This window comes from Rhinatrema bivittatum, chromosome 15 (genome assembly GCF_901001135.1).
Source record: "Rhinatrema bivittatum chromosome 15, aRhiBiv1.1, whole genome shotgun sequence".
NCBI lineage: Eukaryota > Metazoa > Chordata > Amphibia > Gymnophiona > Rhinatrematidae > Rhinatrema > Rhinatrema bivittatum.
This window is the reverse complement of record NC_042629.1, coordinates 46,954,332-46,969,107: the sequence shown is the minus strand read 5'-3', so window position 1 is coordinate 46,969,107 and position 14,776 is coordinate 46,954,332. Positions and strand designations below refer to the sequence as shown.

The 14,776-nt window shown below is 41.8% G+C and overlaps 1 protein-coding gene across 2 annotated transcripts in view; it reads right to left on the bottom strand.

Annotated features, from left to right (window-relative positions):
• The window catches only part of GSK3B (glycogen synthase kinase 3 beta), a 239,279-nt gene extending 227,912 nt beyond the window's left edge, over positions 1-11,367 (bottom strand). The window contains exon 1 of one of the 2 annotated variants that reach the window (XM_029578124.1): positions 10,029-11,367. In XM_029578124.1, the coding sequence (XP_029433984.1) occupies positions 10,029-10,116 (88 nt within the window). In that variant the 5' untranslated portion in view covers positions 10,117-11,367. The remainder of the gene's footprint in view (positions 1-10,028) is intronic. The other variant, XM_029578125.1, reaches the window with a different exon arrangement.
• Positions 11,368-14,776: the final 3,409 nt, after the last annotated feature.

The following is a 14,776-nucleotide window of genomic DNA, read 5'->3' as shown; positions in this document are numbered from 1 at the left end:
CGGAGCATTCCATTCCAGGTCGATCAGCTGTTGTACGGCTTGCAGCAATGGGAAATGGTGTGAGGCCTGGCGGAGCCCAACCAGAAGAGGGTTCGTCTTTTGCGCCACTGTGGCGCTTGTGCCTGGGATGGCCAGCTCCTTCAGGCACAGGGACACGAGATCTGGTAGCTCGTCTCTGGAGAAGAAATGCATCATGGTTCAGTATGGTACCGTTCCTGGAGGGATTTCCCCTTCCTCCAGGGAGTCTTGGTCTTCCTCCGAGGTGTCCGTGTCCCCTAAGGTTAGGCTTTTGTCCGGTGGAAGCTGTAGCTGTGACACTAGTGGCGCCGATTGTGCCTGGACAAAGGTTTGCAGACCTTTAAAGAATTCCACCCAGGAAAAGGTTCCTGGGTCTATATTGAACCCAGCGCCGTTCCCCAAGGGCCCTGTCTGGAGGGCCAAGCTGGGATAGAGAGGTCCAGGGTACAATCTGTGGATCCGGATTCTTGTACTGGCTGGGGGGGGGGGGGGGGGGGGACGGACGGACCTTGCCCTGATTCTCCCAGAGCCATCTTGCACTGTAGGCAAAGGGCAGTAGCCTCCTCATGCTGCGTAGCTCTTATGTGGCAGGCTGGGCAGCGGGCTTGTGCTTTGGTTTTCTTGGCTGGTGGTGCTATGGTTTGTGCTCGTAGGGGCGTTCAAACCCTGTCTGTGCGTTATATGCGCGCGCGCACCGGGAGGCTTAGATATGCGCTCTGGGTGCGCCGAGGGTGTGCGTGCAAGCTGCGAAGGTATGCGTGCAGGCCGGTATGTGCGCCCGGCCCCTATGCGCCCCGCTGTGTGCACAAATATGTTCTGCACCCGGCTTGCTGCTGTGCGCACAGCTCACTTAGGTAGACAGTATGGCGATCAAGGGTGGGGGGGGGAAATGGTGCCAGCGACCACGTGAGCAAGATGGCGACCCCCCCCCCGGAGGGTCTCCACGTAGAGGATCCTTGAGCCGGATCCAGGTCTAGCCCAGACTGGGCTGATCAACCCAATGGGACAGACGCCGGCTGGCAATCTGTACAGTTATCCGAGCCTCGGAGACTTAAAGTTTTCTACCTTACCTTGTCTCAGCATTTCCCGGTCTGGAGCTGGGCGGTCTCCGGCTGCAGGGGGGGGGGGGAATTTACCTTCACCGTCGCACTCTGTCTTGCACCCACTGCCTCTCAGCCACTCCCGTTCCTGGGGGCTAAGTCCACGCCAGGAACCGGCTACCGGACCGAGGCTTATCTCTGAGGGATCTCGGAAATCACCTCAGGAATTTTCGACTGGGGGAGGGATGCTTAGGTATCACTGCAGGAGAGCGGGGCTCATCTGTAGAGGTAAGATTATTTCTTGTTTGGATTTTCTAACGCTGTGCAAGCTTGTGTATAGTCCCGAACTGCTAAGGAGACTGAGAAACACTGAAGAGCAGAGCTTCCTGCACAGGTATATGTATGCTGACGTCAGATTGAAATCTGACTCAGTCTCCAACTATCATCAGGAGTACACTATACCCATTGGTTCTGAGTCCATCTGCTACACGCTAGGAAACTCAAATTTTCCATGTTTGCGGGTGATATTCTGTTATATCTGGCAGATGCAATACATGGGATCCTAATTTTTACATTTACGTTCTCAGACTTCTATAGGTTTGCATGACTGAAGATTAATTTTGGACAATCTGAGGAATTACCTCTTAATGAAGTATTACCAATGATATGGCCAGGACAATTTCCATTTAAGTGGGTTGGTGATGCTTTAAAGTACCAGGGCTCTGGATTCCAAGGGATCGTACCAAGCTGTACGCTAGGAACACGCATGATACTGTTGCTCAGATAGAAGCAAAGTTGATGATGTTGAAAAATGTACATCTTTTGCAATTGAGGAAGTGTGCCCTTTTGAAAATGATCTTCCCAAAAATGTTATACAAACTTCAAATGAGGCCTTGCTGGCTGAATAAAACTGATTTGGCATTACTTAAAATACATTTAAGAACCTTTATCTGGTGAGGTAAAAAAGCAAGAGTGAATCTGAAAAGTTGATGAGAAAGAAGGTATTAGGGGGACTAAATCTACCAAATCTTAAGATATATAATGCCAGCTATGTTTTATATGGTAATGGTATACTGGAAACTGCATTTACTGTGAATCTGGGATGGTGATTGGGATGCTTCAGCCATGTCCCTGATGATTATTATACATTTGCATGTTATGCACATGACAAAGCTGTCTAAAAGATATCTTAATGAGGGCAGCTACATCAACCTAGAAATGGTTCACTGTCTGATGGTATAAGAATAAAAATCGGGCACCATGTTATTACCATTTAATATTTTTCAATCGCTTCAATGATTAAAAATCACCTGAAGCGATTTACAACAGCATAAAAATACATCTCAAACCCACCTATTATGGCAAATTATTAGTAAATGGGTCATAAACGAAGTTCTGAGCTTTCTTCTACCTATCGGTAAGTAACAGGAGTTTCCTGCCAGGATAGGATCAGGCAGTTTTTCGAACATGGTCTCCCCGAGGTTTAAAGTATTTGGAACATTTTTATGCAGATGAATATTTTGTGCTGAAATCTCTCAACTTCAAGTGGTGTATGATCTTCCCCGTTCTCATTTCTATGCTTATTTACAAGTGAGGCATTGCTTGACCTGATAAACTGGTCTGCTGAAAAAGTAAAAATGGAAACCAAGCCAAAGTCAAAACTAAGAAGTCAATCTGAGGGGCAAGGAACCAGGAGAAGAAGGAAGAGTAACCACGGGCACAGGAACAGGCAAAAACTCAGGATCAGGCAGGAACACAGCAATGCACTCCGAGGAGCAAGACCAGTTACCAAGGAAAGGAACAGTGCACTGACCCGTTACCAAGGAAAGGAACAGTGCACTGAGCTGGACTTAAATAGCCCATAATAGATGACATCTTCAGGGGCCGGGCCATGGGGGCAGGGAGGAAGTTGGCGGCATCTGAGGCCACATGGGAGGAATGCCTCGGCAAGGCATTGTGTTATCCTTTGTGTTGTTATTTTGCATGCTCTATTTTGAGTCTGTGTCATGACCTTATCTGGAATATTATGTCCAATTCTGAAAAACTACACTTCAAAAATAATAAGAATCCAGAGAAAGCCTATGAAAATGATGCAATCCACACCAAAAGCCCTATGAAATGAGGCTTAAGGATCTAAATATGCTTACCCCTAGAAGAGGGATATATATATATATATATATATATATATATATATATATATATAGAGAGAGAGAGAGAGAGAGAGAGAGAGAGAGAGAGAGAGAGAGAGAGAGAGAGAGAGAGAGAGAGAGAGACATTCAAATATCTCAACTGACACACAAGAAGCAAATTTTCTTTACTGGAAAGGAAGTTCTGCAACAAGAGATCATGATACAAGGCTCAAAGGGAATAGAATAAGGAAGTAACAATATTTCTTAAGAAAGGATGGTGGACACTTGGTACAGCTTTCCAGCAGAAATAGTAGAGGCAAAACAGTAACAATTTGAAGAATTTATGAAAATCAGAGATCTTTAATTGCAAAAAAGTGAAGGGAAAAACAGAGGTTAATCATGGTCTATAGCACTATAACATTTTGGAAGCCCAGATAAAATGTATTCCATGAATTTAAAAAAGTCAAAGGAAGACCAAATGACTGCCAATGTAGTTTAATGGTGCGAGAAAGGAAAAGGTTAAAGCTAAAAGGGTGTCATTCAAAAAATGGAAAGTGGATCCAAATAAAGAAAACAGGCAAGATAGCAAGAAAGATGTAAGAAATTAAAGAGGCCAAGAGAAACTTAGAAAAATGTTGTCAGTGAGGCAAAACCTAATAAAAATAATTTAAGTACATTTGAAGCAAAATGCTTGTTTGGGAGACAGTTGGGCCACTTATTACTGGGAAGGACAAGGAAATAACCAAAAAATGGAATTAATTCTTTACCTCAGTCTTTACTGAGAAGGATGTTGGAAACATACCAGCACAATAAAATGGTGGAGATTCTGAGCAACTGACACATATCTGTATGTAATGTAATAGATCAGATTAACAAGCTAAAGGAAGGAGGACATTAAGCTCTGGCATTACACTTTCAAAAATGAGACTGATAAAATTAGGAAAATAATTAGAAAAAACTGAAAGGTGCAGCTACAAAGGTTAAAAGTTTACATCAGATGTAGTCATTATTTTAAAATGCCATCTTGGAAGCCCAGCCAGGATCTTCTCCACACAAAGAAAGTGAAGGAAGGCCAAATGACTACACCAGCAAGGTTAAAAGATGAGGTGATCGAAGCTATTTTATCCATAAGAACTTTTTTCAAACTGGAAAAAGAATCCATATAAAGAAAATAGGAAAAAAAGCATAAGCATTGACAAGTTAGATATAAAACATTGATAAGGTGAGCTAAAAGCGCATTTGAAAAGAAGCTGGCCATAGAGGCAAAAACTCATCTTAAGAACTTTTTTAAATATATCCAAAGCAGGAAGCCTGTGAAGGAGTCAGCTTGTCCGTTAGAGGATAAAGTAAAAGGGCACTTAGGGAAGATAAGGTCATCGCAGAAACACTGAATGAATGCTTTGCTTCACTGTTTATTGAAGAGGATGTTGGGGAGCTACCCGTACTGAAAGCTGCATTCAAATGGTGACAATTCAGAAGAACAAACAAATCATGGTGAAGCTGGAAAATGTAAGGCGGCAGATTGACAAAATAAGGAGTAGCAAATTGCCCAGACTAGACAGTATACACCCCAGTGCTCTGAAAAAAAAAAAAAAACCAACCCAGAACTGAAATTGCAGATCTGTTACTGGTAATTTGTAAACTATCATTGTGTTGTGCCTGAAAATTGGAGGGTGGCCAATGTAACCCCGATCTTTAAAAAGGTTCCAGGGGAAACTATAGACCAGAGAGTCTGACTTCAGTGCCAGTAAAATCATGGAAACTATAGACTAGCAAGTCTGACTTCAATGGTGGGAAAAATCATGGAAACTATTCTGAAGAACAGAATCACAGAACATAAAGAAAGTTAGTTTAGTTTAAAGGGACACAGCCAGCATGGATTTACATATAGGAAATTTTGCCTCACTATCCTACTTTTTTTTTTTTTTTGAAGGGGTGAATACATGTATGGATATAGTGCACTTGGATTTTCAGAAGGCATCTAAGTGCCCCATTAGAGACTTGAAAAAATTAAAAAGTCATGGAATAGGAGGCAATGTCCTATTGTGGATTGGAAACTGGTTAAAAGATAGGAAACAGAGTATGACTAAGTGGTCAGTTTTCTCAATGGAGAATCTCAAGGATCTGTACTGGGACTTTTTAATATATTTACAAGTGATCTGGAAAAGGGAACAAGTGAGGTGATTAAATTTGCAGATGACATTATTCCAAGCTGTTAAAATCACAAATGGATTGTAAATATTTGCAGGACCATCTTGCGAGACTGTAAGACTAGGCATAAGAACATAAGAAATTGCCATGCTGGGTCAGACCAAGGGTCCATCAAGCCCAGCATCCTGTTTCCAACAGAGGCCAAAACCAGGCCACAAGAACCTGGCAATTACCCAAACACTAAGAAGAACCCATGCTACTGATGCAATTAATAGCAGTGGCTATTCCCTAAGTATAATTGATTAATAGCCATTAATGGACTTCTCCTCCAAGAACTTATCCAAACCTTTTTTGAACCCAGCTACACTAACTGCACTAACCACCACCTCTGGCAAATTCCAGAGCTTTATTGTGCGTTGAGTGAAAAAGAATTTTCTCCAATTAGTCTTAAATGTGTTACTTGCTAACTTCATGGAATGCCCCCTAGTCCTTCTATTAATCGAAAGTGTAAATAACAGAGTCACATCTACTCGTTCAAGACCTCTCATGATCTTAAAGACCTCTATCATATCCCCCTCAGCCGTCTCTTCTCCAAGCTGAACAGCCCTAACCTCTTCAGCCTTTCCTCATAGGGGAGCTGTTCCATCCCCTTTATCATTTTGGTTGCCCTTCTCTGTACCTTCTCCATCACAACTATTTAATGTGGACAAGTACAAAATGATGCACATGAGTAAAAGTAACCTACACTGTAGTTATACAATGTTAGGTTCCATATTAGGAGTTACCACCCAGAAAAAGGAACTGGGCATCATAGTGGACAACAGTATTCAGTATGTGGCAGCAGTCAAAAAAGCAAGCAATGTTAGGAATTATTGGGAAAGGAATGGAGAATAAAACAGCAAAAGGCATAATGCCTCTATCGCTCCATGGTGAGGCTGAACCTGGAGAGCTGTGTATAACTAATTGTTGCATTGGAAAAGGTTCAGAGAAGGGCAATCAAAATGATAAAGGGGATGGAATGGTTCCTCTATGAGGAAAAAACAAAAGAAGTTAGGGCTATTCAATCTTGGAGAAGAATCATCTGAGGGGGGGAATATGATAGCGGACTATAAAATCATGAATGGAATAGAACATGTAAATGTAAATTGTATTTTTCTGAAAGTGTAAATAACCAAAGACTAGAGGACGCTACATGAAGTTAATAAGAAGCACATTCAAAATAGCATTTTCTGCTATTTTTTTCATTCAACACACAACTGAGCTCTGGAATCCATTGCTGAAAAATGTAGTTAAGGCAGGTTGCGCAGATGGATTGAAAAAACGTTTTGGACAAATTCCTGGAGAAGTCCATACAACTATTAACCAAATAGACTTAGGGAATAGCCACTACTTATCACTGCATGGCAGCAGCATGGGATCTATTTACTGCCAGATGCTTGTGACCTGATTGACCACTGCTGGAAACAGGGTACTGGGCTTGATTGGCCACTGGTCTGACCCAGTACGGCAATTCTTATGTTCTTAATTCTTAAAGAGTAACAAACCACTGGAACCAGATGGCATCTACTCCAGAGTTATAAAAGAACTAACACATGAAATAGGTTACTAGTAACAGACTAGCTATGATTTAAAATGGCCATGATTCCTAAAGACTGGAAAGTGGCCATTATGATGCCAATTTTTAAAAGGGGCTCCAAGGGTGATCAGTACCGAGCAAAATGGTAAAGCCATTTTTTTTTTAAACAAAATCACTGGCCATAAAAACTGATATGGCTTAATGGAGAAGAGTCAACATGATTTTAGCAAGGGGAAGTTTTGCCTTACACATTTTTGAAGGTGTGAAACATGTAGATAAAAGGTGAGCAGATTGGTATTGTGTATTTGGATTTTCAGAAGGCATCTGGCAAAGTCCCCCATGAGAGACTCCTCAGGAAGTTACAAAGCCATGGGATAGGAGGCATTATGGTCAGGTAACTGGATCAGAAGGCCAGAAACAAAGGTTAGCTTTCCAAATGGAGAAAGGTCATAAATGGAGTACCACAGGGATCAGTACTGGGATCTGTTTAACAAACAGCAGCAGTAAAAAAGCAAATACAATGTTAGAAATGAACTGAACAGAATGTAAATAAAACAAAATATCATGTTGCCTCTGTATTGAGCCATGGTGCAACCGAGCCTTGACTTATGTGCAGTTCTGGTCACGCCATCTCAAGATAGACAGAACTGAAGAGCAAACGATACAGAGAAGGGCATCAAAAGTGATAAAGAGGATGGAACATTTCTCCAAGGATGAGAGGCTACGCAAGTTAGTGCTCTCTTCAGCTTGGAAAAAGATGGCTGATGGAACATGATAGAACTTTATAAAATCATGAGTAGGGTGAAACAGGTAAATAAAGGATGGTTATTTACTTTTTCAAATACTAAAAACAAGAGATCGCTCCATGAAACAACCAAATTCAAACAGATCATAGAAAGTACTTTTTCACCCGGCACACTATCAAGTTGTGGAATCTGTTGCCAGAGATTGTGATCAAGACAAGCAGCCTAGCAGGGTTTATGAGAGTTTTGGACAAGTTCCTGGAGGAAATGTCCCCAACACAGCCATGTAGACTAAAGAAAGCTATTGCTATCTCTGGGAGAAACAGGAATTAGACCTACTTTATGGGATCTGCCAGGTACTTGTGTCCTAGAAGCCCACTGTCAGAGACAGAATTGCTGGGCAGGCTATAGGGCCTGTAGATCCTTATCTGCCATCAATTCTGTTTCCTCTAGTCCGGTTCAACACCAGTGTATACTTTAACCTTAAGAGAAACAGATAACCCTTTAGGATGTGGAACTCTATGTATTGTCTACAAGTTTGGCTTTCCATTTACTAGTTATATTTTGCTTTTAAATTTAAGTCTATTGAGCATAAAAGTGTTCAATTGTGTTTTTCCCCCTTGTAAGGTCACTATAACATGCTGGTTTAAGAGAAGGCAACAAGATAATATAAAAATATTCAAACCAGTATACCATGATTATTTTTGTTAGTGTCCTCTTTATGACACCCAAGTATATTCGTTCCAATAGCAGATTTCTCTTAAATCCAACAGTACAATCAATCCATTTGATGCTTGCATCCTTTGGTACGAATATTATTCATCCTACATAACTGCCCAAACATCCACAAAACCCAAAAATAATCTTGCACCAAGCTGTTTATCTGTACCCAAGGCCTAGAAATATGCATCTTACACCTAGAAGTCCAAAGACATTATAAATCAGCTTTCGAGATCATGAAATTCAACAAATTGTTTTTATTCATTAGTGCAAAGAAACTAGTCTCTAAATTACCTGTCTTTGCCATGAATGTCAATCCCAAAAAGGCAAAATACTGTGAAACTTCAAAAAAAAATTCCTACCTCCCTAAAGAAACACAAGCAAATCCTTACATCAACACAAATCAATTAGATTCTTACATATCTGAATATCCAGTAAGCTCATCCAGCTCTAGAAGTTCATTTAAGTTTCAACTAAGTAGCTAGAATAGTCACATAACCACACTAGAGAACCTTTTATGATGATTCTAAAGTATCTGTATCAAAACATTCCACACTATTTGATAAAATCGTCCAGATGCTTCTCTATACATTGAGTACTATTATGATAACATTTAAGGGTTTTGTAAATAGTTGTAAACCAGCATGAAATAGATAGAAAGAAGCCTGCAAGTCTACTGCAAACCAACATTTCGTGGCACTTAATACAGTTATTCTGACAAATACAATGATTCTCATTACAATATTAAAATCTCATTACTGAGTAACTTCTCATACTTCAATTTTGGAAGCTAGTACAGATTATTCTCACATGTCAGATGAAGTGGCTCAAATGCCTATGCTCTTCCCCCTTCCTACACAGGTAAGGAAAGCAAAGCTTGACTGCAATGCTTGTGACATTTAGTTTCTTAAAATAGAACAGCAATTTTGGACTGTGGAAGCAATCTGTGTGGCACTGCAATTCATTTTAAAATGAACACATTATCAGATACAGAAAAAAACACTGTAGCAAATAGATTTGCTAAGTAAATTAATATATTAAATGAATCAAGACAATATGATCCCTGAAGACACTAGCCTCAATCTATTCTTATGAATCCCTTTCAATCAGACCAAAACGTATAGCACTTCTATAAGCAGGCCACTCGTCTTACAAAATGTTCTCCAATTTCCAAGTATATTAGAACAAATACTGTAAATGTATATAAAGTTCAAATCTGACAATTCTCCAAATTCAGATTTTCAATGGAAAAAAAATTGAGCATCTACATAAAACTTGTTTTAGTAAACTGGTTAGTCTATATACAGATATAAATTGAGCATTCTATTGTTACCGTCAGAAAATGAAAAAGTCTAATTTTACATTCATCAGATTTCACAGTATATAGCCACTTTGCTTTTAAAAGAAGACTGTATAGAAAACCCTATTCAAGGTTAATGAGCAGGGTGGAGAAAGGAGACTGCTACATCCAAGACAGCAAGATCACCCACCCCTCCCTTTCCAGACAGGAAATCTTTCATCCTTTGCAAAGGCTGGAATATATATATACATACAGACACACACACACATAATATATATGAATATGCTGCAAAAGCAAATTTACAAAATGGATCTTTGCAAAGCTTTAATTTGCAAGAAAATCGATACTCACTGCTAACTTTCATGCTGCCAAAAGCTGAAGGCTGCTGCACTGGTTTGCAGCTCTCCGCAAACGAGGTGGTCCTGGGCCTCCCTGACATGATGCCTTCTTCCCTCGTAGCACCTTCTTATATTATTTATGTTTGCTAACAAAAATTACGGCACATCAAGGTCTTAATGAAAAATAAAAGCACCTCCTCCCTTTTCTTTGTGTTTCAGGTCACTCCTTGAAAATCATCCCTATACAAAGATATCCCTCACATTAAAAAAACATGTTGGGAAAAAGCAAATATCCCTTTAAAACCATAAATATCCCATAAAGGAAAAAAATCGGATGTTCTTAAAAAAAAAAAAATCTCTCCTCGTTCAGTTTTTACCGATTACCCCTAGCAAATAGGGAAAAAAGAGGCATCATCATCACCACCAACGATGTGTTTTAACCATGTAATCAAAGGCTTTGAATTTGGTTTCTTGGGTTTTTTTCTTTTTCTTCCCAGCACCTCGTAGGTTGAATGTGGAAAGGGATGGGGGAGGGATGAAAGGGGATGGGAGTGGGGAAGGGGGAAGAGGCAGGAGCAGCAGCGGTCTAGCAAGCCCTTCCTGCCAGGCGGAGGCTGAAAACGGGAGAGGCAGCGGCGCCGGTGGCAGCAGCAGCGGCGGCGGGAGGAGCAGCGGCGGCAGTGGCCATGGCGGCTCCTTTCCGACACCACCACCACCACTACCCTCCTCCCTCCGCCACCCAAGACCTCAAAGGACACAAAAAAAAAAAAGGCAGGAAGCGACGGCAAAACCAAAAAAAAATAAAAAAAAATTTGAGGTTTCAATGGAAGTCGGCTTCCCTCTGGCCTCTCCCGCGCCTCGCTCTTCGGCTCCCAGCAAGCCGGTGACGTGGAAGCGGCGCCCGAAAGAGTCGGTTTCCTGCGGCGCGAGAGGGCCGGGAGCCGGTCTCCAAGCGTAAGCCCCAAAGCTGCTGGATTCTGGGAAGCTTTCCTCAGCAGCGAGGGTGTCTGAGCTGCGTCCCTTTAACTCCCTCCTCTCCGCGCAGACTAAAATTCAGATTCGTTCAACGGCTTTTTAATTCTTCCCTTGTTTTTTTCTTTCTTCTTGTCTCCTATTTTTTTTAATTCCGTCTCTCCTCAGCTCGCTCTCCTCCTCCTCCCTCCCTCTCTCTCTCTCTCTCTCTTTCTCTCTTTGTCACTCCGTCCGACTGACCGCATTCGGCTCGTCGGCTTGCACAACCCTACAGTGACGCAGCGCCCTATTCCTCAACGTGACCCCACGTTGCGCAACCGGAGCAGAAGACGTTCCAGAATGCCGACAGGGGCAACCTCGGTCCGAAACCCCTCCCTCGCCCCACTCCGTCTCCCTTCCCCTCCCGCGCCTCCCCCCTTCGGCAGCCAATGGGAGCGCGCCGGCGCCGGAAACCAGCGGAAATAACCGAAACTCAGCAGGCCAATGGGAGATCGGCCCCGGGTTCTCCCACAAACTAGCGCGAGGGTTTCTAAGGACGTTGCCGAGCTATTTCCTTGTTCTGAGGGTGCTAGGAAGCGTGAGCGAGACACCCTGGTTCGGGGCGGTGCCCGCCTCTCATTGGCTCCCGACAGTTAGCGTGAACCACTAGTCCGCGACTTCAGTCTCGCGATTTTGGACGTAGAACGTAAACTTCCATTGGACGACCCGCTGCGTTGGAGCGGGGGGGGGGGGGGGGCAACGGGTTGTAAATAAACCAATGGGTGTTGACTCAAGCCCTGCAACGACGCGGTTAATTGGTAGTGTCTGGTCAGTCTGCTGACGAGCGGCGAATTTGGGTGGGTGTAGAGTCTACGCCATAGAAGAACGCGCACTGTGATTGGCTGAATAGATAGATCCGTGGCATGACGATTACAGATACTTTTTTCGTAGTGCAGAAGTAGAGACCCCTGGTGTTAGGAGGACCACAGTCGTTGTGATGTGGGATTGAATTCTGTGGTCCTTTCCTTCCTGCAATATCGTACCCCTCCTCTTGAGCCCTGCATTTGCCCTGTCACTTCCCTTCTATTAGGTGCTTTCGTAACTTCCCCTGGGAGGCTGTGCTATGCATCCACCACCTTCTCTGTGAAAACATGCTTCCTTTTGTTACTCCTGATTGTGCCTCTTGTCACGTCCTCATATCATGGCTTTGTTCTAAAACTCCCTTTCCTTTAAAAAAAAAAAATGCCTCTTGTGCATTATTTAAATCTGTTTCTACTGATCTTCAACTTCACAATGTTCTTCCTCATTTTCTATTAGTAAACTGTTCTTATGTGTCTTGGCTAGATTGTAAGCTGCATGGAGTATGGACTGTCTCTTACATGTGCCCATGCTGAACTGCATATTTATTTATTTATTTGAAAACTCTTCTATACCGTCGTTAAGTTAATTCACCGTCACAACGGTTTACAGAAAGGCACAATACGGAAAAACTATAATTGGTATAGATTACAAATTAGACATGTGCCAACCTAAAACAGTAACATATTTTAATAAGAGAAACTATGTGTTTAATTAAGGCTTATATGCCGGTTGAGAAACTGTCAAGCGGTTCAAATGTAGCGTTAATATGCAATTGGAGATATTAAAGGGAAAAAAAAAATGATTACTTGGTGTGTCCTTATCTTTCAACTGTTTTCCTCCTTCTCTTTGTCTTTATAAAAAGCTTGGTTAAAAAGCCAGGTTTTCAGACTAGTTTTAAATAGTTTCAAATTTCTCTGCAGCCTTATTTCGAGTGGCATGGAGTTCCATAAAACAGGTCCAGCCAGCGACAGTACTCTCTCCCTTACCTGAGTGAGGAGTGCTGATTTAACAGAAGGAATAGTTAGTAGAGCTTTATTAGCAAATCTCAGGTTTCTGTATGGTACATGTACGCGCAGTGCTGTGTTAAGCCAGTCGGCTTTTTCATCATGGATTAGTTTATGAATTACAATACAATGTTTTGTATTGTATTCTTTGTTGATTTGGAAGCCAATGTAGCTCAGCAAGTATACCTGTGTTGTGGTCTCTTTTCTTTTTGCCTGTCAAAATTCTAGCAGTGGAATTTTGCAATATTTGGAGTGGTCTAATGGTAACTTGAGGTAGCCCTAATAGCAGAGAGTTACAGTAGTCTGTGCTCGCGAATATCATTGCCTGTAAGACTGTGCGCAAATTATTCAACGGTAGCAGGGGTTTCAGTCTTCTAAGGATCATTAATTTAGCGTAACCTTTTAATTTCTGTGAAATGTGTTGTTTCATGTTAAGCTCAGGGTCAATTATTACCCCTAGATTCCATACTTTTATTGCTAACTCTACAGTTTGATTATTTTTTATTGCGATTATAGTTTGTGTAGGGTGTATATTTTTTCGTTCTAGGTGTAAGAATTCAGTTTTATCAGTGTTTATTACCAGTTCCATTTGGTTTAGGAGTTGTTTGATTATTTCAAGATACATATTGGCTAGTTTCATTGTTTCTTCAATTGTGTTTACGATGGGTAACAGTAGTTGTATGTCATCTGCGTAGATGTAGTGTATTATTCCAAATCCTGCGAGTAGGTGACATACTGGGAGGAGGTAGCACTATATAAATGACTAATAATATTAGTATGCACAAAATAACAGATGTAAAGGTGTGCAAGTAGTTTTCCTAGGATAATTTTCAAAGTGTTAAGTATGCATATGCTTTTGCTTTGAGGCAAAGTTTGCAGGTGAAGAGTATCTGTGTGTGGATTTTCCACTAATGTGGGCAGTTAGAAAATGACTCCCATAGTGACCAAGCATGCAGCAGAATTCACAGATTCATAGGAATCTGACAGGTCGCGATGTGAATGCATCTGCCGTGGCCCCAAGAATTGGAAGACCACCAACTCATTTCACATGGGCAACCTTTTTTAAGCACACACTGATGAAGAGATGATAGGCCCAGTAACACTGTAACCACACCCTTGAGCCGTCCAGTCCCCAGCACTTTAACGGATTTATGGTGGAGATTTTTTACTCTTTTCATGGGTTTTCTGTGAAATGCCTGTTACTTTGTATGTGAAATTATTAGCCGCTGAGATTGGTGGATCATTGGGCTATAAATGATGAAAATAAATAAATCAGGTTAAAAACCAGGATATGATTTTTTTAAACATGTTATTTCTGCACTAACAAATATACATAATTTGCTGGAGGATGCTCCTGTTAAACTATTTTTGAAAAGACAGCAATAGCTTCTTGATACTGATTAATGCAGTCTATGGTATGGAGTCAATAAACACTACCCACAAGAAAATCTATGGGTAGGGTTTGTAATTGCAATTTTGGGCTCATCTCTATCATACATGTTAGCATTTGCAAGCCCTCTAGAGTGATCTGGCAAGAAAAAAAGAGATGATTCGTATAAATATGAATATGATACCATGTAAAAATGGGAAGGTGCAATGAGTCTGGCCAATGTCCTGTCCTGTTGCAGTACCATAGCCTTTCCCATCCTCATCAGCCTTTAACTTTACTTCCTCACAACTAAGGATCTTTGGGGATTATTTTCTAAAGCTTTATCGTGTGCATTAGGGCGCTAACACACAAGATAAAGCCATATCGCATGCAAAAAGGGCCTTTTCGCATGTGATATAATGCAAATTAGGAGGAGGGGAGGAGGCGGAGTCGACAGCTTTGCTGCAGGCGATAATGTTACTAACATTATCGTCGGCAGTAGCGCGCCAAATAGCACCACCTTTCACAGTGGCGCTATTTGGTGCGAAGGCTGTCGGCTTTCACAGGCCCGCCCCC